Genomic DNA, 26,731 nt, shown 5'->3' on the forward strand with positions numbered 1-26,731 from the left:
AATAGAAAGACTGGGTGTGATGACAGAATGATGGCTGTGTAGTGCTGGAATGGGAATAGGGAAGGGGCTGGGTGGGTGAGGACATTGACTAATGATGGTTGAGGCCAGGAGGGTTATGGGAATGAATGTAGGATATTTTGCAAGGAAATTTCCCACCTACGCAATTCAGAAAAGTTGGTGTTCGTGGGAAGAATCCATATAGCACAGGCAGTGAAGCAGTCACTGAAATGAAGGGTATCATGTTTGGCAGCGTATTCAGCAGCAGGGTGGTCCACTTGTTTCGTGACCACAGTTTGTCGGTGGCCATTCATGCAGACAGATAGCTTGTTGGTTGTCATGTCTACATAGAATGCAGCACAGTGGTTGCAGCTTAGCTTGTAGATTACATGACTGATTTCACAGGTAGCCCTGCCTTTGATGGGGTAGGTGATGTTAGTGACCAGACTGGAGTAGGTGGTGGTAGGAGGATGTATGGGACAGGTCTTGCATCTAGGTCTATTACAGGGGTATGAGCCATGAGGTAAGGGATTGGGAGCAGGAGTTGTGTAATGATGGACAAGTATATTGTGTAGGTTCGGTGGACAGTGGAATACCATGGTAGGAGGAGTGGGAAGGATAGTGGATAGGACATTTCACATTTCAGGGCACAACGAGAGGTAATCAAAACCCTGGCGGAGAATGTAATTCAGCTGCTCCAGTCCCAGATGGTATTGAGTTACATGGGGAATGCTCCTTTGTGGCTGGACTGTGGGACTTCGGGAAGTGGTGGGAGACTGGAAAGATAAGGCACGAGAGATTTGTTTTTGTACAAGGATGGGAGGATAATTACAGTCAGTGAAGGCTTCTGTGAGACCCTCAACATATTTCAAGAGGGACTGATCATCACTGCAGATGTGACGACCATGGATGGCTTGGCCGCATGGAAGGGACTTCTTGGTATGGAATGGATGGCAGCTGTCGAAGTGGAGGTATTGCTGGTGGTTAGTAGGTTTGATATGGATGAAAGTACTGATGTAGCCATCTCTGAGGTGGAGGTCAACATCTAGGAAGGTAGCTTGTTGGGTTGAATAGGACCAGGTGAAGCAAATGGGGGTGAAGTTGATGAGGTTCTGGAGGAATGTGAATAAGGTGTCCTCACCTTAAATCCAGATAGCAAAGATGTCATCAATGAATCTGAACCAGGCGAAGGGTTTAGGATTCTAGGATTTTGGAAGGATTCCTCTAGATGGCCCATGAATAGGTTAACATAGGATGATGCCATGCAGGTGCTCATAACTGTACCGCAGATTTGTTTGTAGGTAATACCTTCAAAGGAGAAGAAATTGTGGGTGAGGATATAGTTGGTCATGGAGACTAGGAAGGAGGTTGTTGGTTTGGAATCCATAGGGTGTCTGTGTTAGATAGCAGTAAGGCCATGGGCATTAGGAATGTTAGTGTACAGGGAGGTGGCATCAATAGTGATGAGCAGGGCACCATGTGGTAAAGGGAAAGGAACTGTGGAGAGTCAGTTGAGGAAATGGTTGGTATCTTTTTATTGAGCCTATCGCGATCCAGCATCTCTGCTATATGGTGAGTAGCAACTTCCCTTCTCTGGTGTTCAAAATTCCTAGATGTGCACATTGATCAAAACTATAATTGAAAATCACCTTTTAAGGTCTCAATTGATTGAATTCAGCGACATTCTTATTTGTGGTTGTTGATTTGGTGATAAGAGTATCAGAAAATTAGCTTACTTTGCATAGTACCATTCATTCATCTCACATGGTATAATTTTCTGAGACAATTTCCCTCTCTGAAAGATAGTATGCATTGTACAGAAACATTATGTAAGGATAGTCACACTAACAACATTTAATGTTACTGTCTTGTTTTGGATGCCTATTAAATCTCACAGATGTTCATATTTACTGCTCTTCTTCCAGTGATTATTGAGTAACTTAAACAGGTAATAATGATTCACTTCAACAGAGTCGAGTTTATTTGTTTAATTCATTTATATTTATTGTTTGAAACCTGTGATGATCAGCTTGTAGTTAGTACCTTTAAAAGAGATAGTATAACATAGGCCAGCAACTCATTTTGCCTGTGGATACCTAACATTGTAACTTCACTCTCTGAATGTTTAATGACAACTAACATGGAACATTAGCTGGTGCTTACTAAATGCCAACTGACTTACTAAATGAGCTTTCCATAACAAGCTCATGGTTTTAGTGAATTCTAAGTTTTGATTATTTCATGCAAAAAAAAATAATGAAAAAAACTTTTCCTCAAGATCTGATCATACTTGTTTTGTTTTAAATCCAGTCATGGATCACAAAAATTTATTAACCAGATAATTACATACCTCATGTCTTTCTAATTTAAACATGTCTGGCTTGAAAGATTTTGTGACGAAATTTGTGTGGCTGGTTAATGTGACTGTACTATCTATATATGGAGTGACACAGATTGTATAATATACTGGATTCACTTAGGTGTGAAGACCCAAATTAATTACCTAGTTAATAAATTTTGTGATTCATGGCTAAATTTATAACAAAATAAATATTTCTAGGATTGCTATTAAATCTTATTGTGAATATATGGCTACTCATGACTTATTATACTGTTACTACAGAGGTGTGAAAACTATACATGCAGTGTTAAGTATTTTTGGTAATATGCATTACATGTACAAAAAAAACTGAAAAGGAAAAGAAAAACAACCTTATTTAAGGACTGTAATTGCAACAAGTAGATCTGCTCCACCTTGCCATGTTTCAAACAACCTCACGGTACATTTAATATTGTATGAAGTTTGCTGTGAAGAACAAATCACAATTTGAAGATAAAAATAGAAATTCATAAATGCACCACTAGGAACAAAAAAGACCTCCTCTGTCAAGAACTTTATGTGACATTTGCACTAGAAGGGAAAGAATGTGCAGCCATAAAAGTATGTGACTACCTCTATTGTGAATTAAAGATAGTGACAAAACATGAGGACAGTTTTAAGAACAAATTGAAATAATTTCTACTGTACGGGTGAAATTATGAATAGATATGCATATAATTGGGCTATGTTTATTAAGGTTGGTTCATACATTAAGATTATAATGAAAGCTAATTATGTAATTGGTGAACATATACCTGTTTCTTCACAAAGAAACTGCATAACATTTGTGACCCTGCTGACACACACCACATCTTAGTGAGTTGTCACAAATATCATCCACTGGAAATGAAAATAATTAAACTAGCCCCTGTTGTTATCTGTAGTGAATTTCTTTTTGAATGCTTGGACACAACATCATTGCCAGTCACCTGCACTTGCAAAATAAGGAGTCTACATATGGGAAATGTCAACAAGAAATGTTTGCCCAGAAATGACAAAATCTTTTCTGTATGTAACACATTGTTTGAGTCTTGTCTGAGATGAGATAACAAGCACAGGCTCATATATATGAATTATGGAAAAATTGTCCCACCATGAGCATAGGGGTTGAGTCTTGTCTGAGATGAGATAACAAGCACAGGCTCATCTACACTCCTGGAAATGGAAAAAAGAACACATTGACACCGGTGTGTCAGACCCACCATACTTGCTCCGGACACTGTGAGAGGGCTGTACAAGCAATGATCACACGCACGGCACAGCGGACACACCAGGAACCGCGGTGTTGGCCGTCAAATGGCGCTAGCTGCGCAGCATTTGTGCACCACCGCCGTCAGTGTCAGCCAGTTTGCCATGGCATACGGAGCTCCATCGCAGTCTTTAACACTGGTAGCATGCCGCGACAGCGTGGACGTGAACCGTATGTGCAGTTGACGGACTTTGAGCGAGGGCGTATAGTGGGCATGCGGGAGGCCGGGTGGACGTACTGCCGAATTGCTCAACACGTGGGGCGTGAGGTCTCCACAGTACATCGATGTTGTCGCCAGTGGTCGGCGGAAGGTGCACGTGCCCGTCGACCTGGGACCGGACCGCAGCGACGCACGGATGCACGCCAAGACTGTAGGATCCTACGCAGTGCCGTAGGGGACCGCACCGCCAGTTCCCAGCAAATTAGGGACACTGTTGCTCCTGGGGTATCGGCGAGGACCATTCGCAACCGTCTCCATGAAGCTGGGCTACGGTCCCGCACACCGTTAGGCCGTCTTCCGCTCACGCCCCAACATCGTGCAGCCCGCCTCCAGCGGTGTCGCGACAGGCGTGAATGGAGGGACGAATGGAGACGTGTCGTCTTCAGCGATGAGAGTCGCTTCTGCCTTGGTGCCAATGATGGTCGTATGCGTGTTTGGCGCCGTGCAGGTGAGCGCCACAATCAGGACTGCATACGACCGAGGCACACAGGGCCAACACCCGGCATCATGGTGTGGGGAGCGATCTCCTACACTGGCCGTACACCACTGGTGATCGTCGAGGGGCACTGAATAGTGCACGGTACATCCAAACCGTCATCGAACCCATCGTTCTACCATTCCTAGACCGGCAAGGGAATTTGCTGTTCCAACAGGACAATGCACGTCCGCATGTATCCCGTGCCACCCAACGTGCTCTAGAAGGTGTAAGTCAACTACCCTGGCCAGCAAGATCTCCGGATCTGTCCCCCATTGAGCATGTTTGGGACTGGATGAAGCGTCGTCTCACGCGGTCTGCACGTCCAGCACGAACGCTGGTCCAACTGAGGCGCCAAGTGGAAATGGCATGGCAAGCCGTTCCACAGGACTACATCCAGCATCTCTACGATCGTCTCCATGGGAGAATAGCAGCCTGCATTGCTGCGAAAGGTGGATATACACTGTACTAGTGCCGACATTGTGCATGCTGTGTTGCCTGTGCCTATGTGCCTGTGGTTCTGTCAGTGTGATCATGTGATGTATCTGTCCCCAGGAATGTGTCAATAAAGTTTCCCCTTCCTGGGACAATGAATTCACGGTGTTCTTATTTCAATTTCCAGGAGTGTATATATGAATTATGGAAAAATTGTCCCACCATGAGCATAAAGTGTATACAGAAATTGTATGTGAAAATTCTTTATAACAATTTTCTGCAATTCATCTTGTGGATGGAATGGGACTCCAGCTGGTCAAAAACTTTAAGAAAATAGATATGAACAGCTGTCATTTTATTTAATAATGTTATGTAGCTACAAGTTCTAGTGCCTCATTGGCATCATCTTAATACTTATGGGACATTAAACCCAAATCCAAATGGAAGAAACACCTGCATAAGTTAACAACTTGTCTTCATAAATGACATCAGTTATAACTGAGTATGCCTCTAATTAGGAAGGGTGCTTTATTGTTTGTTCAATCATTGTTTAATTATTTTATTTAGCTGTAAAAAGATGAACTAATATGAATATTATGATTTGCAGTTGCCTGACGTAGAAGTCGAAGACCATAAGGATAATTTAAGAGTGTTTGAACTACATCATAAATCCAGTGGTTTTGGAAATTTTCCACTAACTATTGCTGCACATTCAGACACTGTTAAGGACATCTGGTTAAAGGAAATAAGACAATATTCTACAGATAAATGTAAGTGTAGCATTTTCTTACATTACCAAAAGGGAAGTATTTAGAAATTTGTGAAAACCCTCAGTTATGAAAAGACATTCTGACATTCAGTGAAATTTCATAAATAACTATTTCATTCATCCATTTACAGATAAATTTGCTCACTTATTTGTTTCTTTGTGAACTACAGTAAATACCATCTTCTTTGTTTGATTATGAACTAACCATTTCACATCAGTTGCTGGATACTAGCCTCCCCTAGACTTCCCTGAGCATTATGTCTTCAGCAATATGCACGCATGCTGTTACATATTTGGTTATTACATCTATCCACTTTTCATTGTGTTGTGGTCTCTGTTGTATCTTATTTTGTGGAATCCAGTGAAGAACATGATCCATGTGTGATCCACGCACTAGACTAACTGCACCAGACACCTTCATTCCATTTTATTACAGTTATATTTATACCTTCTTCTTTAGTCTGTTCCCATTCTGTTCCACTATTTGTTTTCCCATCCACATGATTCTCATATCTATTGAGCTTTGATCAACCCTCAGGTGAGGAAGGTTCCTTGTTTTTAAAGTCCTTATCTCACTGCCATAAGTTAAAACTACAGTTGTAGTGTTCCTGCCCCTTTCCTCATAATATAGTTCCTGTTGAAAAAATGAAGAAAAAATATGTAGAGCTATCGGGAGTTGAGTTAGTGGACACTAAACTGATATTATTTGTTTATACCGAGCTCCAACTGGTGACATAAATACTTTCCTAAAAAGTTTAGAATATTCACTTAACAGGCTAACACAAATAAACAAAAAGAGTTATTCTCTGTGATGATTTTAATATTGACTTTGCAAAGGACACCAAAGAAAAGAATGAGATACTGAATCTCTTGCAAACATTTAAGATGAAATCTACTGTAGAAACAGCAACCCATACCACAAAGACTTCATCTACCACCAGTGATCAGATATTTGTAAATGTAGAAATGAACTAGAAAATCAAAGCATGTAACACAGGCTTTGGGGATCACACAGCTCAAAAACTCTCCCTGAGTACAAAAACTGAGCTGCAATTTAAACACTGCCTAACTACCACCTGTAGAAAATACAGTAATGAAAATATAAATCACTTTCTCCATTACTTGAGCAAAGAAAACTGGAAAGAGATTTATAACTGCAAACACACAGATGGAAAATATAATAAATTTATCAGTAATTTTTCCCACTGTTTTGAATTGTGCTTCCTTTCAACACAGAGGAAAATATACACAAGGAAAACAAAAAATAAATGGATGACTTGTGGGACTCTGGTATCCTCAAACAAAAAAAGATTACTACACAGATTGTCCAAACAGCTCACATCACCTTCTAACATTCTTCGGCTCAAGCGAGCCCAATACATGAATGTACATAGAAAACTATATTCAATTGTTCATTAGTGTTTTTACAATCAACACAGACACTGAAGAACACAGAATACTTCATAAACGTTTCTTGTTCTTCTCTACCCGTTCACAAAAATCTGTGCACCATACAGCAGGTACTTGTCTGCTGCCGTTCGGCCACAGGGTCCATCTTTTTCTCATAAATGTTTTTTGACCTGCACATATAAATAGGCGATGCACAGTAGGGTGTATTCATTTCTCCCACTCACCTCTAAAAGATCGGGTGTTCAAAATGATGGAAAGCCAAGTGGTTCTAGAATTTACTCTGAAATTCTTGAAGCACTACAACCTGAATCTGATGCTTATTACAAAACATATAAAAAGATTTTCAAAAATGTTGTCAAACAAAGCAAAAATAATTGCAAATGACACATACACAAAAAATTCCAGCAGTAAGATAAATTCCATATGGAAGAAATCTGCAGCAGAACAGATATCTATAATATTCACTGCCTAATGGTGAAGTTAGCTGTAATAACTGAACCTACAAAAATGGCAAATAAATTTAATTCCTACTTTACACACATTGCTGAACATATTATAAATCAAAATTACAGTGTACTCCCAGAAATCAATCCAGATGTGCAACAAGGGTGAGTCAAATGAAAACCTTCAATATTTTTAAAAATATTATTTATTTTGCAGAAGTAGTACAAAGCTGTATCACTTTTCAACATAATCTCCCCCATGCTCAATGCAAGTCCTCCAGCACTTACAAAGTGCATAAGTTCCTTTAGAAAAAAATTCTTTTGGTAATCTGCTGCGCAATCACTCATGCACCGCTTGGTGTACCTCTTCATCAGAATGGAACTTCTTTCCTCCCATTGCATCTCTGAGTGGTCCAAACATATGGAAATCACTTGGGGCAAGGTCTGATGAGTATGGTGGATGAGGAAGACACTCAAAATGCAGGTCTGTGATTGTTGCAACTGTTTTACAGGCAGCGTGGGGTGTTGCATTGTTATGTTGCAAAAGGACACCTGCTGACAGCAATCCATGTCGCTTTGATTTAATTGCAGGCTGCAGATGATTTTTTAGGAGATCTGTGTATGATGCACACTGGTGACAGTGGTCCCTCTAGGCATGTAATGGTCCAAAATGATGCCTTTTTCATCCCAAAAGAGAGTCAGCATAACCTTCCCTGCTGATGGTTCTGTTCGAAACTTCTTTGGTTTTGGTGATGAGGAATGGCGCCATTCCTTGCTCGCTCTCTTCATTTCCGGTTGGTGGAAGCGAACCCAAGTTTCACCCCCAGTAATGATTCTTGCAAGGAAGCCATCACCTTCTTGTTCAAGAGTGCCGAAGAAGTTCTTTATGAGCATCAACACGTCATTCTCTCATTTTTGGAGTTGGCACCGATCTTGCAGACACTTTGTGAAACTGGACCACATCATGCATAATGTGGTGTGCTGACCCATTACTAATCTGTAAACATGCTGCAATGTCATTCAGTGTCACTCGGTGGTTTTCCTTCACTATGGCTTCAAATGCTGCAATGTTCTGTGGAGTCACAATTTGTTGTGCCTGACCTGGACAAAGAGCATCTTTCACTGAAGTCACATCATTTGCAAACTTCCTACTCCATTTGTAGACTTGCTGCTGTGACAAACATGCATCACCATACTGAACCTTCATTTGTCAATGAATTTCAATAGGTTTCACACCATCACTATGCAAAAACTGAATAACAGAACGCTGTTCTTCCCTGGTGCAAGTCGCAAGTGGGGTGGCCATCTTTATACTGATACTGCGACAGTATGTTTGCATCAGCACCATGCTGCCACCTACAGGCCATTCTGTACGCTGTTTGTAGCACGCTTACCAACTTACAGGATAATGGGGCGAAATTTCGATTTGTTATTACAAATTTAAGGTTTTCATTTGACTCACCTTTGTATAAATAATAAATCTATTTTTCTATACCCCATCAATGAAAAAGGAAATACTTGCTATAATGAAAGAACTGAAGCTCAAATTCTCTGCTGGTACTGACAATATCCCTGTCTACATCTCGAAGAAACATGCTCCCCTCATACCCAGGTGAGTTGCTGAAATCTGTAACTGTTCTCTATCAGAAGGGGTGTTCCCAGAAAAATTGAAGACCACAAAAGTAATACCTCTGTTCAAAACGGGATAAAAACAGAGGTATCAAACTACGGGCCAATTTTGCTACTATCTGGTTTTTCCAAAATAACTGAAAAACTCCATTATAAAAGTCTCTCACCCCTGCTGTTTAACTGTGCACTCGAAAGAGTTGTGAGTATATAGAATGCAAGAACGAGAGGAGGAATAAGATTTGGAACAAAAAACAAAGGAATCATGATTAAGTGTTTAGCATTTGCTGATGACTTGACACTGCTCATGGAAATGTGGGAGGAAGCTAAAGAACAAATTGCCGAGTTACAAGAGCAGGCCGGGGAGATAGGACTTGAGATTTCTTACAAAAAAACGAAGATTAGGACGAATTTACTAGACACTCGTAAGAGAATTAAAGTAGGAGCTCAACACATAGAGGTGGTCAGGAGTTTCAAGTATCTAGGATAATGGATTGAATGGATCAACCTTGAAGGGAAATCAATGGAAGCAAGAAGGACCAAAATGGAACTAGCTTTCCAGAAAACCAAAAACACATACAATAAGAAAGCCCTCTCTTGGAACACCAAAATAAGGCATTATAACTCAAGTTGGAAGCACTGTATGCAGAAGAGACTATGAAGAGGACAGGGCAAATGGAAAAATTGGAACTCAAGGAGAGAAAAATTTTGAGGAAGATCATGGGTCCCAAGTTCCAAAATAGCAAACAAGTTTTCTGTAGAAACAAAGCCCTCTATGCAAAGTTGGAGAGACTCTCAGAAACCATACGGAAAAGGAGGATTGATTTCTGTGGACACATACTTTGAATGAAACCTGACAGACTAACTAAACAAATCTTTCACTATTTTTTTTACAAAAAATTGGTTCTGACCATGTTCTGTATTTTGTATGTAAATCTGAACACGTTAATTCAGAGGTGTGTCACCTTTACTGTTTTACTTTAGTAATGGGTATGGTACTTTTGAATTTCCAAGTTATTTATGTTTCTTTGTCTTAATAATGTGAACTTATTTAGAAATAGTGGGCAATTCTGAATTTTTCACAAAATATCCACCTACGCACTTTCCTGTATCTTGGCATTACACATGTATTATATGAACACTTCTATCATTATAAGATCGCTGCCATAATCATTTTATCCATGTATCATCTCATCTCCATTTTTAACTCGTCCTATATCATCATGTGGTTCTCTGCACACGATATATGATCTACATGATTAATAAATTACAATTACAAGGAAGCTGTATTGTTACCCTGAGAACAAGAATTGTGTATTTTCATGTAATTCCTCTACTGCACCTCTTTTGGTGCTGGCTTTTGAGTATCTTCGATCAAAACTTACTCTTATTTATCACTTGTAAGAAATCTTTTATTAAAGATGCTTGGGACTGAAACTTTTTGGTTTATTTGTGTGTTTTCTATTGTTTGTTGTTTTGTGATATCTACAGATGAAGGCTGTAACATTATTACTAAAACTTATTCCAGAATAATAAAAACTGCGAACTCATCCATTGTCAGCATCACAAAATACAGGGTTATTACAAATGATTGAAGCGATTTCACAGCTCTACAATAACTTTATTATTTGAGATATTTTCACAATGCTTTGCACACACATACAAAAACTCAAAAAGTTTTTTTAGGCATTCACAAATGTTCGATATGTGCCCCTTTAGTGATTCGGCAGACATCAAGCCGATAATCAAGTTCCTCCCACACTCGGCGCAGCATATCCCTATCAATGAGTTCGAAAGCATCATTGATGCGAGCTCGCAGTTCTGGCACATTTCTTGGTAGAGGAGGTTTAAACACTGAATCTTTCACATAACCCCACAGAAAGAAATCGCATGGGGTTAAGTCGGGAGAGCGTGGAGGCCATGACATGAATTGCTGATCATGATCTCCACCGCGACCGATCCATCGGTTTTCCAATCTCCTGTTTAAGAAATGCCGAACATCATGATGGAAGTGCGGTGGAGCACCATCCTGTTGAAAGATGAAGTCGGCGCTGTCGGTCTCCAGTTGTGGCATGAGCCAATTTTCCAGCATGTCCAGATACACGTGTCCTGGAACGTTTTTTTCGCAGAAGAAAAAGGGGCCGTAAACTTTAAACCGTGAGATTGCGCAAAACACGTTAATTTTTGATGAATTGCGAATTTGCTGCAGGAATGCGTGAGGATTCTCTACCGCCCAGATTCACACATTGTGTCTGTTCACTTCACCATTAAGAAAAAATGTTGCTTCATCACTGAAAACAAGTTTCGCACTGAACACATCCTCTTTCATGAGCTGTTGCAACCGTGCCGAAAATTCAAAGCGTTTGACTTTGTCATCGGGTGTCAGGGCTTGTAGCAATTGTAAATGGTAAGGCTTCTGCTTTAGCCTTTTCCGTAAGATTTTCCAAACCGTCGGCTGTGGTACGTTTAGCTCCCTGCTTGCTTTATTCGTCGACTTCCGCGGGCTACGCGTGAAACTTGCCCGCACGCGTTCAACCGTTTCTTCGCTCACTGCTGGCTGACCTGTTGATTTCCCCTTACAGAGGCATCCAGAAGCTTTAAACTGCGCATACCAACGCCGAATGGAGTTAGCAGTTGGTGGATCTTTGTTGAACTTCGTCCTGAAGTGTCGTTGCACTGTTATGACTGACTGATGTGAGTGCATTTCAAGTACGACATACGCTTTCTCGGCTCCTGTCGCCATTTTGTCTCACTGCGCTCTCGAGCGCTCTGGCGGCAGAAATCTAAAGTGCAGCTTCAGCCGAACAAAACTTTATGAGTTTTGCTATGTATCTGTAGTGTGTCGTGACCATATGTCAATGAATGGAGCTACAGTGAATTTATGAAATCGCTTCAATCATTTGTAATAACCCTGTACTGTTACCAGTCATGTAATCTCTAACATACATGAAAGATTTGTAATGTAGATGTCAAGCCACAAAGTAGATTTCATTTTGTTGCCTGAAAATTCTTTGCTGGTACATTGCCTCATATTCTGTAATTATAGCTTTGACGTATAAATTATTGTGTGGTCATTTGTGCTTGTTACATAATATGTATCGTGTGCTTATCAACTGTTTATTATAAAGTTATGAAATAGAATTACTGATCAGTACTTACCTTCAGGAGGTGAAATGTTAGTGCTATCAATAGGCACATATGAATGTGCACAACACTATTCCAGCTCTTAGAACTGTTAGTTCCTTCCTCAGAGTGGAGAGGGATAGGTTGCGGAGGTTAAAAAAAAGCGCAGGCCACTGAAATTCCAAGATCAGAGAGAGCCACCTATTTTGATGAGAAGGGGAGACACTGTTGGCATTTATCTATAGCATTTTCCATTTGAAACTTATTACAGGGTTTAGTAGTAATGTTTACTACTTGTAATGTCTTGTCTAAGAAGGAATGATCACCAACTCGGCTGCATATTTTAAGGAGAAAGAAGAAAATGTGCAATGTATCAACCCCAAAGGTCCTGCATGAGAATTTTGGTCATAATACTGATAGTATGCAGCTATAATCTTTTAAAAGTACAGCTTTCAAACTCTCACACACACAAGTGGTTTGTCAGTTGCTCTGCCCCACTGCATTCACTTAATGGCCAAGTGCAAAGTACTGTACAGTGGAGTGAGTGCTTTGTTCATTATGTCTAAGTCCACAGTTTCTAACTTGTAGTTGATCCTAGAGATATTTTTGCTTTGAACATTATTATGTTGCAATTCACTAATGCAATGTAAATTAATGAAATGAATGAGTGTGTTGTTAAAGAAGTAGCATAGCACTGTTTGATCATTAACATTGCTGTTGTGCAAGACTTGGTTTGAATTTTAAAGCTGACGTCATTAAAATGAAGTACATTTGCAATATATATGGTATTCTTTTATGTGATTGGCATGATTAAATTGTAAACTGGAAATCACAAACTTGTTTTCATAATAATTCTTGAACTGCTTAATTTTATTAATTTTGATTGTGAGGCATATACATATATATATAGCTGCAGGACATCAGTATGAGAATATTGTTAAAATAATATTGAACATAAATGTGCATGAGGTTGACATATTATGTACTCATATTACTTATGATGTGTAGAGTAATGTGTTCTCAAACAAGATTTGAAAACACCTTGGGCAGGTGTGTCCACCTCCCACATCCTCTTCTCTCCTCGTCAACATCCTGGAAATATGAGGATTCTGGTTGTCTCTTCTCTGAGCACTACTTCACAATTAGGCATTAATCAGTTACAGTGGGGCAGAGCGAATGACAAACATCCAACATGTGTGAAGGTTTAAAAGCTTTACTTTCAGATGGTCATAACAGTGAAATTTCAGTACTATGGCCCATATTTTGGCACAAGATTGAGTGTCAGTGTTGATATCTTGCAAGTTTGCTTTTTTCTCCTTAAAATATGAAGATGTATTGACAATGTCCCCAATTAATAAACGCTATCTCTTTGCAATATTACAGTATTTTGTATGTGTCTGTGGCTTTCTGTCTTGGTACTTGGTCAGCGCAATCAGAGTTTCTCGCATCTGGAAAGTTCAGTGGATTAGATTTATGTCATTGATTTATAAGCATATATCTGTAAAAAAAATAATGAAATGAACTAGATACTGAAATTAAACATGTATTATCACCTGTAGAATCATTGGAGGATAAAAAGAAACAAAAGTGTGAATATCAGAATAATTTTCTATGAGGTACATTTTAGCATATTTTAAAAAATCTGCTGATATAATTGTCTACTTCTCTACAGTGTAAGTATTTTTATATGTTTGAAAATTGAAAATTAGACATCTAACCATCTAAAAAATATAACTTCTTTTTAGGTGCCCTCTTCATCAAGTTCTGTGTGAATTGTGTGATTGTGTTCCAACTTAAAGTAATGTGCACAGTGTCAGAACCTAAAAAATATTCCTTCATGGTAGCAATGACTTTCTCATTTGATAAGAATTTATGTTTTTTTTTATATTGTATTTTCAAAGTGGAAATACAGAAGAAAGTTTCAGCAGGAAATGGATTTTGAAGACTGAATGCACAGACAGTATTTTGTGTCGCTATTTGTACTGTTCACCTTTCAAAATGTCAAATTGTCTGTAATCTCACGAGAGAGCTGCAGGGTTAATCCTAGCAGCAAAATTGTCTATACATGCATGATGGGAACAATGACAGGTGCTCTCATCATAACCACATTCAGCAGTGAGCTGCCCAGTGGTTTCGATCACAGTGGTATCCATTTTTCTGTTCATGTTCTGACCCAGGTCAGGATAGAGATACTCTTAAAATCACAAAGGAAAAATACTTCTTAATGTTTCTGTTTAGTAGTGTTGGGAGTATTAACCGACTGAACTTGAAACATTATAAAAGGGATGCACTTCTTTGCTTTCCTTTCTAGACTAACCTTCTGTGATTAAGAGATAATTTACAGCCCAGTAGATGTCAATTTGTAACAAACAATCTCAAGCTTGATTCTCGCAGTGAATCAGTACACCATTCCATCACCAGGAGTGCCAGCATAGTGCACAGTTTAAGTGGCTACTTTCTCTGATGCAGAGTGTGCTCTATGTGTGTCTTGGTTTCATGAAATGAACTCTGCAATTAATGTTTAATTAAAGCCCATGTGTATGTTCCTCCCCCAACCAAACAATTTAGCTGAACTGAAAAATCGAATCTACATTGCCGTTGTGCAAGTTACACCTGATTTGCTGCAATGAGTGTGGGAAGAAATTTATTACCAATGGGATGTTTTCTGCATGAGAAATGGTAGTCACATCGAACCAAAATGGCAGTTGAAATTTTTTTTTGTGAAACTTGAGGTTATTTGCTACAAAATCACACATCTACTAATTCTGTAAGTTATCTCAGCAAATTTATATATCACTCCAAGGTTGTAAAGTCCTTTTTGACTCACCCTGTATGTCTACAGCACTGTGGGTAAAGCAGACTCACACGTGTTAAGCTGTTCACAGAACATGGGAGGAGGGCACAGACCTGTGACCTTTACACATATGCAGAAGTCAGAAAACTGGAGCAATATCGTTTTCTATTGTCAGCAAGGTTTAACAAATGTTGCTGAAAATGACAAAACAAATACACAATTTTTTGGTAAACAATGAATGTGGCACTTTGTATTTATGGATGGAACTTTCTGAAGGAAGACTGTGGACTCACCTTCATGATATGCTTACAGAGTTTGCTATCTTATTAGTATTGTGGTTACCCAAACTGAACAGATAGAGTAAATCATTTCTGGTTCAAGGAATGTGGCAGATTTAATGTTCTAAGGAGACTACTATGTTACTGAACACATTTTATTCCCCATACCTTTACATTATTGACATACTTAGACAATTAGGTATTTACACACCCACTTTTGAAATGCTAGTCGTTATATACTTCCCCTTATCTTATTGTACAATACATACGTTTTCATATACGCAGCCTGCCAAAAAAGTGAAACATGCAGAAGACATGGTGTGGTTTGATGGAACTTTATATACATATACATCATTGGCAGGTATGTAAATTATTAGAGCTGCAATTCTTTGTGACATGTAGAATGGCCACTAGAGTGTATTAGTGCTGTTCATGTTTAGTGTTGTTACCAGGCCTGGTATGATTATTTGAGGAGCATGAACAGTGTCAGATGCTAAGTGATAACTGCGAAGGACATGGAGATCTCATTCACTCATCTGAGACAGTACCTGAGCGCCTGACAGTTTGTAAAGAGGGCTTCATGGTCTCCATTTGGCCAGTTGGTCCAATCATATACTATACAGATTTTTGGAGCATTTATAAATGACAACAGCCAGATCTTGGACTATGTGGGAACATGAGGACAGGCGTACTTGCTGTTAAGCTTCCAGTCATCTGTGCTTTATCATAAGAGAGGATTTCCATATTTTGTGTGCCAAGTACTTTGTAACCCCTTCCCATTTGTGCCTACCATCGCAAGACAAGTTAAGGACTCTCTGCAATATTCTGTGTCATCCCACACAATAGGTTGGAGACTTGCAGCAATTGGATTAGGGAATTATCATACCACACATAGGCTGCCGTTAACACCACAGCACAAATGGCTACATTTGGAGTGACGGCATGAACTGAAAGCATTGACTGCTGATGAATGGCATTGCATTGTGTGCAGTGATGCATCATAGTTGTACACTACCACAGCTGATCATTGTCAGTGAGTGTGGTGGTGACCAGGAGATAGGGCTCATTCTTCCAATGTTTTGGAGAGGCACAGCAGTGTTACTCCTGGTGTTACGGTTTGGAGAACCATCAGGTATGTCTTCAGCTCAGATCCGGTTGTGGCTGGGAACTCTGATGGCACAACAGTGCATCACAAACATTTTGCATTCTCACATTACTTCTTACATGATAGTCTCATGGTGCCATTTTTCAAGAAGATATTGCTTGTCCACGCATGGCATGTGTCTGCTTGATCCCATGGCCAACAAAATCTCTGGTCAGTTCCAAATGAAACATATATGGGATCAGATTGATGTTGACTCTGTCCCAGTGCCAGTATCCATGTATCAAGGACCTGACACAACAGTTATGGGCCAGCATGCCTCAGGAGAGGATATAATGGCTTTGTGACACACTTCCCAATGAAATCTGTGCCTGCATTGGACCAGAGATGATGCAAAGTCATATTCATATATTGGCTCATACTGCAAAGTTCTTTGTAAATTTGACTTGATTTAGTAATAAATGCAATAACATCACATATCCTCTCAACCTGTGAAGATTCATTTCATTTACTCCACTGCTTCTGGGTGCTACATTTTTATTGTCAGGCTGTGTATAAACCTTGTTTCAAAACACCTGGGTCAAAATTATGTAGACAGTAGAAAATCATAAACTGTTTGACATAAGGAACCAGTGAAACTTCCTCACAGATTAAACTGCATACCGGAGCAGAGCTCAAACACAGGACTTTTGCCTTTCACAGCTAAGTGCTCTACAACTGAGCTACTTGAGCATGACTCATGACCCATACTCACAGCTTGAATTCTACCAGTGCCTCATCTCCTACCTTGAAAACTTCACAGAAGTTCTCCTGCATATCTTTCGGGACAGACAACTCTTGGAAGAAATGATCTTGTGGAGATGTGGCTTAGCCAGAGCCTGGAGGATTGTTTACAGAGTGAATTTTCATTCTGCAGTGTAGCGTGCACTGATATGAAATTTCCTGGCAAATTAAAACTGTGTGCTGGATTGCAACTCAGGGTCAGGACCTTCGTCTATCACGGGCAAGTACTCTACCAGCTGAGGTGCCTGAGCATTACTCAAGATCCATCCTCACAGCTTTACTTCCTTCAGTACTTCATTTCCTACCTTCCAGATTTCAAAGTTTTCCTGTGTAACTAGCTTTTCTGGAAGAAAGGATATTGCAGGAGAATTTCTGTGAACTTTGGTAGGTAAGAGATGAGATACTGCCTGAACTAGATGGGAGGACAAATCATGAGTCATATTTGGGTAGCTCAGTTGGTAGAGTTCTTGCCTGCTAAACACAAAGGTCCACAGTTCAAGTCCCAGTGTAACACACAGTTTCAGTCAGCCAGGAAGTTCCACATCTACACACTCTGTTACACGGTGAAAATACAGTCTGGAAGGCACCAGTGATTAGAAATGAAGGCCTTGAATAAGCAAGGCAGCTGAGGCACATATTTTTAATCTGTTTGAATTTAATAGTAAACAACACTCTACTGCATCAGCGTTGGTGGTGCCACCTCTAAATATGATACACAATGACCTGTGATGTGTTCGTAATGGACTTCACTACTGTTTATAGTTCATGAAAGGTTGGAGTTTAACTTGTTGCAAGAACTTTCAGATGCACATTGAATGTACAGGGTTGTTCTAGGAAAGCAAATTCCTGTATCAAAACAGCATGTGCAAGTAATATTACCAGATGGTTTTTTGTGATATTGCAGTGCATGTATGTCAAAAGGAACATGCACTGTGGCAACTACAGCTGTTATGATATACAAACAACCCTGTTGGGTGAACATCCGCAACTGATCATTATACTAAAGGTTGAAAATACCACTTCAGTTTTAAATTTGTTTTATTATCACGACCGGTTTCAGGCTCTCATAAGCCCATCCTCAGGTGTCACAATTGTGCTGTGGCCCCCAAGCGCCGCAGTGGTTGTGTACTAGGCACGTTTGCTACCTATGAGCTCAGAACAAATGGCTCTGAGCACTATGTGACTCAACTTCTGAGGTCATCAGTCGCCTAGAACTTAGAACTAATTAAATCTAACTAACCTAAGGATGTCACACACATCCATGCCCGAGGCAGGATTCGAACTTGCGACCATAGCGGTCGCTCGGTTCCAGACTGTAGCACCCAGAACTGCACAGCCACTCCTGCCGCCTTGAGCTCAGAACAGCTTATGAGAGCCTGAAACCGGTATGATAATAAAACAAATTTACAACTAAAGCAGTATTTTCAACCTCTAGTGTAATGATATACATAAAATGTATTCGCAGCTGAGAATATGAACTACCTTCAGCTGGATAATGGAATGATGACATTGAAAATTTCTTCCAGACAGGACTCTAAGCCACGTTTCCCATTTGTTGCGAGAGTTGCCTCAACAACTTTGGCTATCTGAGCATACTTCATGGCCAGACCCAAACTTTCATACGTTGTCATCCATTTGTCTACAACCCGAATCCTACATTAATTGTGCACATTCCCATACAGAGGAGACATGTTAATTGAAAGTTGCTTTCCCAATGTCGGCAGATAAATATGATATTACAGTTGAGGCAACTACTGGTGACAATTGGGAAATTTGGGTTTGAGTCCCAGTCCGGCAAAAATTTTCAGAGTCATTGTTCCATTATACGGATGAAGGTTGTTTATATTCACAACTGTGAATACTTTTCGTGTATTTCATATTTATTACTATACCACTTTGATACAGATGTTGTTGTGGTCTTCAGTCCTGAGACTGGTTTGATGCAGCTCTCCATGCTACTCTATCCTGTGCAAGCTTCTTCATCTCCCAGTACCTATTGCAACTTACATCCTTCTGAATCTGTTAAGTGTATTCACTACTTGGTCTCCCTCTATGATTTTTACCCTCCACTCTTCCCTCCAATACTAAATACTTAGTATTAGTATTGATACAAGTAACCTGCTTTAATATTGATTTTTTTTTCTCATTTGCAGCTAAAATTAATTACTTATTTGCTTTGGTTCATCTACACTTGACCAGTTTATTGGCATCTATTTAATACCCCAACCGCACAATCTGAGCTCTTGTCTCCATCTACATTAAGTAATTAGGCTGAGAATAAAGTATATGTTACATCTTTTGTTTCATTTTAATTCTGCTTTCTTCTCATTAGTTTTGAGTGTTGATGTATTTGCCATGTTACGACTTCCTTTTAATAACACAGACGAGTGATGGAAAAACTTTTTTCCTGGAAGTACCTTATTCTTATGTTTTTTAGGGTGGAAATCCAAATATGATACTTAAAAAACTGTATCACCCACCATTTCTTCACATTTTACAGTTGAATTTATTAAATTATGTGATTTTTTAAAGAATTTAACAGCTTTTATATGGTTAAAATAATTTAAAAAGGAGGCTTGATGAATGTAGATGATGCTGGTAGCACTACTGAAAAACATTTGCTGGCAAAAAAAGGTCAATTCTATTTTTGTGTTAACAGATGGTGTTTTGTTTACTGTCAATCTAACCTCACTTTCCTGTACATGTGCTCAGTACAATGTCTAATCGTGGTGGTAAAAACCATATTGCTATATTGCTGTATTTGCTATATTTGTGCTAAATTTGTGATTTAAAAACACCAAAGAAACATTACAGACTTTGTGAAAAAGGTTTATCTATCATACTTTGGATCTAAACTTGGTGATCAAGATAAATCTTGGGTGCTGCATAAGGTATGTTATGTGTGTGTTGAAGATCTGAGAAACTGATCCAAAAAGGAGAAAAAAAAAGCCTTTAGATTTGCTGTTCCTACGATATGGAGGAACCCAATAAATAATTCCGATGATTACTACTTTTGCAGTGTTGGTATTGCTGGTCACAATTTGAAAAACAAGAAGGTAATAAGCTACCCTAACCTTCCGTCTGCCATCCGAGCAGTAGGGCATGGTGTAGATTTGCCAGTTCCTGAACCACCAGATGATTTAAATTCTATTCCAACAGAAGTATTTTCTCATGTGCAATCTGATTTAGATGAACCAGATGATGATGAATTCCATTGTAATACAGAAAGTCTAGAGCCCAGATTGTTTACTCAGACCAAGCTTATTTGGTTAGGGATCTGGGCTTAACAAAACAAAAAGCTGAATTGCTTGTCTGTAGATTAAAAGAAAATAACTTATAGGCAGTTGGAACCAGAATATACTTGTATAGAAAGAGAGAGCAGCAATTTTCCAAGTTTTTTCAACAAGAAGGTGATTTAGTGTACTACTCAGACATTCCTGGTCTGATGAATGAGCTTGATATTGAATACAAAAAGGAAGACTGGAGGCTGTTTATTGATTCATCCAAAACTAGTTTAAAGGCTATTTTATTACACAATGGTACCATGTGTGCATCTATACCTGTTGGACATTCTGTACATACAAAAGAAAGCTATTAAAACCTACAATTAGTGCTAAATAAAATAGGCTATTCTGCTCATGGTTGGAAGATATGTGGCAATCTAAAAGTAACATGCATGCTCCTTTGTCAGCAAGGTGGCTTTACCAAATTTCCATGTTTATTGTGTGCATGGGACAGTAGGGCTATGGATCAACATTGGTGCAGAAAGAACTGGCCTGTGAGAGAGTCTTTAAAACCTGGTGAGAAGAACATTTTACGGAAAAACCTTGTAGATCCAAAAAACGTATTCCTACCACCTCTACATATAAAGTTAGGCCTAATGAAACAGTTTGTAAAGGCTTTACCTAAAGATAGACCATGTTTTAAGTATCTCTGCCAAACGTTCCCACACCTTCCAGAAGCTAAACTAAAAGAAGGTGTCTTTGGCAGACATGACATTAGAAAATTGATGTTGGATGTTAACTTTGAATCCACAATGATCTTAAATGAGAAAGAAGCATGGATATGATTCAGGCAAGTCGTTACAAAGTTCTTAGGGCATGTAAAAGACCCAGAATATGTTTCTATTATAGCTACAATGTTAAAGAAGTTTAAAACTTTAGGATGTGTAATGAGCCTGAAAGTTCACTTTTTGAACAGTCACTTCCCGGACAATTTGGGAGGTGTTAGTGAGGAACAAAGAGAGCATTTACACCAGGATATTAAAGTGATGGAAAACCACTACCAAGGCCACTGGGAACACGAACATGGTGGGGGACTACTGTTGGTCACTTCACCGAGAAGTTCAGCAAGCGACTCATCGCAGGAAAAGCTACACAAGAAGCTACTAAGAAAAAAGAGAAAGAAAATACAAACCAATTCCAGCTGACAAGTGAAACCTCTATTAACACGTATCATTGTTTTAAGTAGCTTACTGTAAATACAAACCATGCTTATGTTGTAACGAAGCTTTTCAGTAATTTCCCCACTTACCATATAGCATAGGATTTTTATACTATACAATAAAAAGCGTAGTGCTCGAAAACTGTGGCTGATACAAAAAACTAAGGCTAGATTTGGATTCAGCTCATAAAAATCTATAAATATCAGCTTCCAAAATAAAAAAAAAACTTAAAATAAATTTTTCATTGGCCTGTGTAATCTTACATAAATTTCTATCAACCATCTGACATTTCCTATATGTTTTAATAATCAGAAAATTTATGTGCTTACATATGCTCCTTATCTGTCTAGTTTTCCATTTTATATGATACTTATGCTGCTATAAAATATGAAGGTAAACTTTACTTTTATTTGAATGACAATGAAAAATGTTATGTAGTACACAATGGATGAAAATATTATTAAATTACATGCGTCATGCTAATTGTCATTGTTATTATTTTAATGATGAGTTGATATTGACTATTCCTGATTTTTCAGGTAATTTACTCAATTTTATTTATTTATTTTGTTGTTTTACTTTACAGTTGCTCTTGCTGAGCATGCTGCTGATGACCTGCAGTTAAAGAGTCATACTGAAGATACAGTTGACACCACAAGCCAAGAACAAACAGTTAAAAAGACATCTGTAACAGAACTTGTTTCAGAAAAGTCAAAAGTAGTGAATGGCATCATAAAGGAACACACGAAAGAGTTGCCACAAGAAAATCAAAGTGAACCAGATAAGAAAGGAAAAGAAACAGTAAAGAAGCCATTAGATTCTGCAGACCAAGACAACAGGGGGCCACCAAAAAAGCAAAAAACTACAAATATTTTAGCGGAGGAGAGCAAAACAGACCAGCAACACCAGTCTTTTGAAAAAAAGGAGAGAGAAGAACCAACAAAACAAGAATCACAAGTGACACAAAAATTGAAAGATTCACGACCAGTGACTAATGGTCCAGAACTGCTTCATGAAACTGAGATCAAAAAAATATCTGAAACAGAAAAAGTAGCAGATTCTCATAAAGCAAATAACATAAGTCAAGTCAAACAAGACCAGGAACAGTTGCCAGAAAACACAGAAACCTGCAAAACAGAATTCAAGTCTGATATTGGTATTGTGAAAAGCTCAGAGAAAGTAAATAATATTACCAATTCTGTTTCCACAAAAGGTAAGAAACTTACAAAATTGAGAGTTCATTTCATTTTTATTCTTGAATAAGTTTCCAAATCTTCTAAATCTTATTTTCTTGTTAGAACAATTTCATATTTGAAAGTGAAAAGCAAACAGATTTTATTTTGTTCTACTAATATTTGTTGTTCTAAATCAATTGTTTTATTAAATTTCTCCAATTATAGAAAAGAAAAAAAATAACTTTGAATATTTTGTTACAGATAAAGGAATTAATAGCCACAACATACTTAAGACTGCAGAAGAATTAGAAAAGGCAGAGAAACAGTTAGTGGAAACTAATAAAACAACATCAGCAAATACTTTATTGGACAGACAGAACGAGAAAAATAAAGTAGAGGCAGAAGAAAAACCCACAGCTCCTCATACAGAACCCACAAATAGAAAAGAGGGAAGCTCAGATACAGTCAGCAAAGGCAGTACATCAGCAGGGTCTGCAATAGAGAAGTCTGAGCAGAAGAAGGCTGAAACAGAGGACAAGTCCATTACTGTTCTCACAGAATCTGCAAACAAGAAAGAAGAACAACCTACTGCGTTACCTGTAAGTGCTTTACCAGGAAGGGCTGCATTAGAGAAGTCTGAAGAAAAGAAGCCAGAAACAGAAAGAAAATCAACAGATTCTCTTACCGAGTCTACAAATAAATTAGGTAGAAAAGAGGAAAGTTTAGATACAGTTAGGAAAGACAGTGCATCAGCGGGATCTGTGATAGAGCAGTCTGAACAGAAGAAGTCAGAAACAGAGGACAAGCCCACAACACTTGTCACAGTATCTGCAAATAAGGAAGAAGAACAATCTACTGTAGCTCCTGTAAGTGTTTTACCAGGAAGGACTGCATTAGGGAAATCTGAAGAAAAGAAGCCAGAAACAGAGAGAAAGTCAACAGATTCCATTGCCCAGCCTACAAATAAATCAGGGACAACTTTTGACACGAGTGTTAGAAGTCCTGCCTCAGAAAAAACTGAAGAACCCATTGATCTTACTGCAGAAACCAGACATATAGAAGACTCCGTCTCTGCAGAATCTGCCACTAAAAAGTCTGCTTCACAAGAAGAAAAGACATTAGAAACAGCTGAAGTTTCAAAATTAAAGAAAGAGGCTTCTGAAAACAAAGAAGACGACATGGATCAATATATGAGTTTTGAATCAAAACGTATCTCCTCATCTTCAAGAAGTGTTCATGGTAAGAAAATATATTATGCATAAAATATGGAGGTTATCTTCAAGAACTTTTCCATAAAGCATTCAGCTTTTGTATAGGACCTGTTTCCGAAATTTTGCTAGTATCTGAACTACTGTTAAACAGATAGAATAAAAATACCTTGAAGGTCTGTTACATTAACACTGTAGTATGAAGTTTAAGATTTTGCGGTTTTATTTTGCTGTGTGCTCTGTAAGCAGTCTAACTTTTGTAGCTGTTCTTCTTGGGCCTCTTAAACATTTCCATACATAGCTAACTAATAGTATTTCTTTCTATTGTCTTTTGAGTATTTGTTGTATTTGTCATTGTACATTTGTCTTTTCTTAAAACTTCAAAGTTGTGTGGTTGTGCTATCATGTCTCATTTTAATGACAAACAGTGTAGTGCCACTCTTTGATGAATTATGTTCAAGTCACATCTGTGTATTTGAAATAATCAGTGGTCATTTCTTCAACTAAACATTGTCTTAATAATTACAATGTGTTAAAATGCCTTTTAAACGTTCCATGAACAAAACTTTTACATCTGCTTTTAACAAATGGTTTTAAAATATCTTTATAAATTCTGGTTTAAGCCAATAAAATTACTACCTTAAAAGAAGCTACAGAATAAAGGCAAGGAAAAAGTAAATATTAATATATATTGTTATAAATGAAAACAAATCTGAATACATATACACATTTTGTTATTTCCACATTTGTTTGTGAAACTCCTCCTGTATAACACCAGTAATTGTGCCCTTGCTTTAGATATTTAGGATGTGCCCTCGCCCCCTCCCACTTCTGATGTGGCATTATTCCATGAAGCACTCAGCAGTCTAATTTGGAGGGGTGCTAGCTGTATTTATATAAACTGAAATTACTTAAATAATGGAAAATCCAGGATGGAATGTTACAATATTATGAGAAGGAAAGTTGCTACTCACCATATAGCGGAGATACTGAATCGCAGATATGCACAACAAAAAGACTCTCACAATCACAGCTTTCGGCCATTAAAGCCTTTGTCAACAATAGACACACACACACACACACACACACACACACACACACACACACACACACACATACACAAGCAAACGCAACTCACTCACACAACTGCAGTCTCAGGCAGCTGAACCCACACTGCGAGCAGTACCAGTGCGTGATGGCAGTGGCGACTGGTTGGGTTAAGGAGGAGGTATGAGGGGGGTGGGGAGGGATAGTATGGTTGGGCTGGTGGACAACGAAGTGCTGCAGGTTAGATAGTGGGAAGGGGTGAGATGGGGAGGGGGGGGGGGATGTAGTGGAAAAGGAGAGAAATACTCCCCCCCCCCCCCCAAAAAAAATCTGTCCCCTGTGTGTGTGTGTGTGTGTGTGTGTGTGTGTGTGTGTGTTTGTCTGTCTGTCTGTCTGTGTGTCTGTCATTGTTGACAAAGGCCTGAAAACTATAATTGTGAGACTCTTTTTGTTGTGTCTATCTGCAACTTAGCATCCCTGAAATTGCTTAAGCTATACTGGCAGTTTTCAATCACTGCCAGAATAGCCTGATTTCACTAACAGATAGTAATGGGTTCAGCACATTTGTATCTTCTGAGTGTCTATCTGGAATCCACAATTAATAATTTATGTGATGGAAGCATGTTGAAATGCTTAAACAATGACTTACTGAGTTTCATGTCAAATTTGAGAATTTACTGTCTATATCTCTATACACAATAATATTTTCAATTGTTGTCTTCATTGGTATTATTAGAACCAAATATGTGCTTTATATTTACTGTCATTCGCATATTCTTTTAAGCTCTGAACTATTGCTGAGCTTTTCCTATGTAAATTCTGGTATTTTTATGGTGCAAATCCCTTTATCTTCGGAGTAGCTGTATCTCTGAACTTACTTCAGAGGTTTATAAATAATACTGTTATGTTGCTGTTTGATTGTTGGGGTGGAGGGAGGGGGAAGCTAATAACAGAATGATGTTCCTGTAGCTATGACTACAATTTTGGCTTTAATATGGTATCCAGTTTCATCCTTCAGCAAAATCAAAATAGTGTCTTCAGCTTCATTGTTTAATTTATTTGTTTAATAATTTACTCACATCTTGTCTTACAAACATGATTTATGGATTAGCACTATGTTTGGTGCAACACACTGGTAAAAGAGCACTTTCTAATTTCATGATTAAATAAATAATAATCACTGAAATTAACAGTCTTTCTGAGTCCCTGAATAAAAAGAAAATTAAAATAACTTTAAATTTGTGATTAATCTATTATTTAATTTCATTTACACTTTAGTTTTATGAAAAAGAGATTAATTAGTCACCACAAGTGACTGCAGAAACTTCCTGCTAGGATTAAGACACAAACCTGTATTTTCAGCTTTTCGTAAGCTGTCACCTTCCCATTAGGCTATCCAAGCACACCTACTAGCAGACACAAAATTTTAGTATTAGCAATGTTTCTGTATATGGGATGCAGATACAGGGTTTCTCCACTGATAGTAAATGACAAAGGAAAGGAAGCTGAGGCAGATTTGGGTTGGACCAGGATACATGCTTGGATGGACAGTGCTAAGTCAATTGCTCATAAAAGGCAGGAAATCCAGGATTGAATACTGCTGTTAACAAAAATTTTCAGTTGTCACCTCAAATGCATATCATTGTGATTGCTGCGATAAGTAATAGTTCTCACATAAGTAGTTTTTTCTGTAAAGTTTGGAAGGTAGGAGACGAGATACTGGCAGAAGTAAAGCTGTGGGTACCGGGCGTGAGTCGTGCTTCGGTAGCTCAG

General features: G+C 38.6%; 1 protein-coding gene across 3 annotated transcripts in view; it reads left to right on the top strand.

Annotated features, from left to right (window-relative positions):
* The window catches only part of LOC124593678 (obscurin), a 688,571-nt gene that overhangs the window by 246,655 nt on the left and 415,185 nt on the right, over positions 1-26,731 (top strand). For all 3 annotated transcript variants that reach the window (XM_047131972.1, XM_047131974.1, XM_047131973.1), the window contains 3 exons: positions 5,364-5,526; positions 22,115-22,741; positions 22,965-23,942. In XM_047131972.1, the coding sequence (XP_046987928.1) occupies positions 5,364-5,526; positions 22,115-22,741; positions 22,965-23,942 (1,768 nt within the window). The remainder of the gene's footprint in view (positions 1-5,363; positions 5,527-22,114; positions 22,742-22,964; positions 23,943-26,731) is intronic.

Source organism: Schistocerca americana, chromosome 2, assembly GCF_021461395.2.
Source record: "Schistocerca americana isolate TAMUIC-IGC-003095 chromosome 2, iqSchAmer2.1, whole genome shotgun sequence".
Taxonomy (NCBI): Eukaryota; Metazoa; Arthropoda; class Insecta; order Orthoptera; family Acrididae; genus Schistocerca; species Schistocerca americana.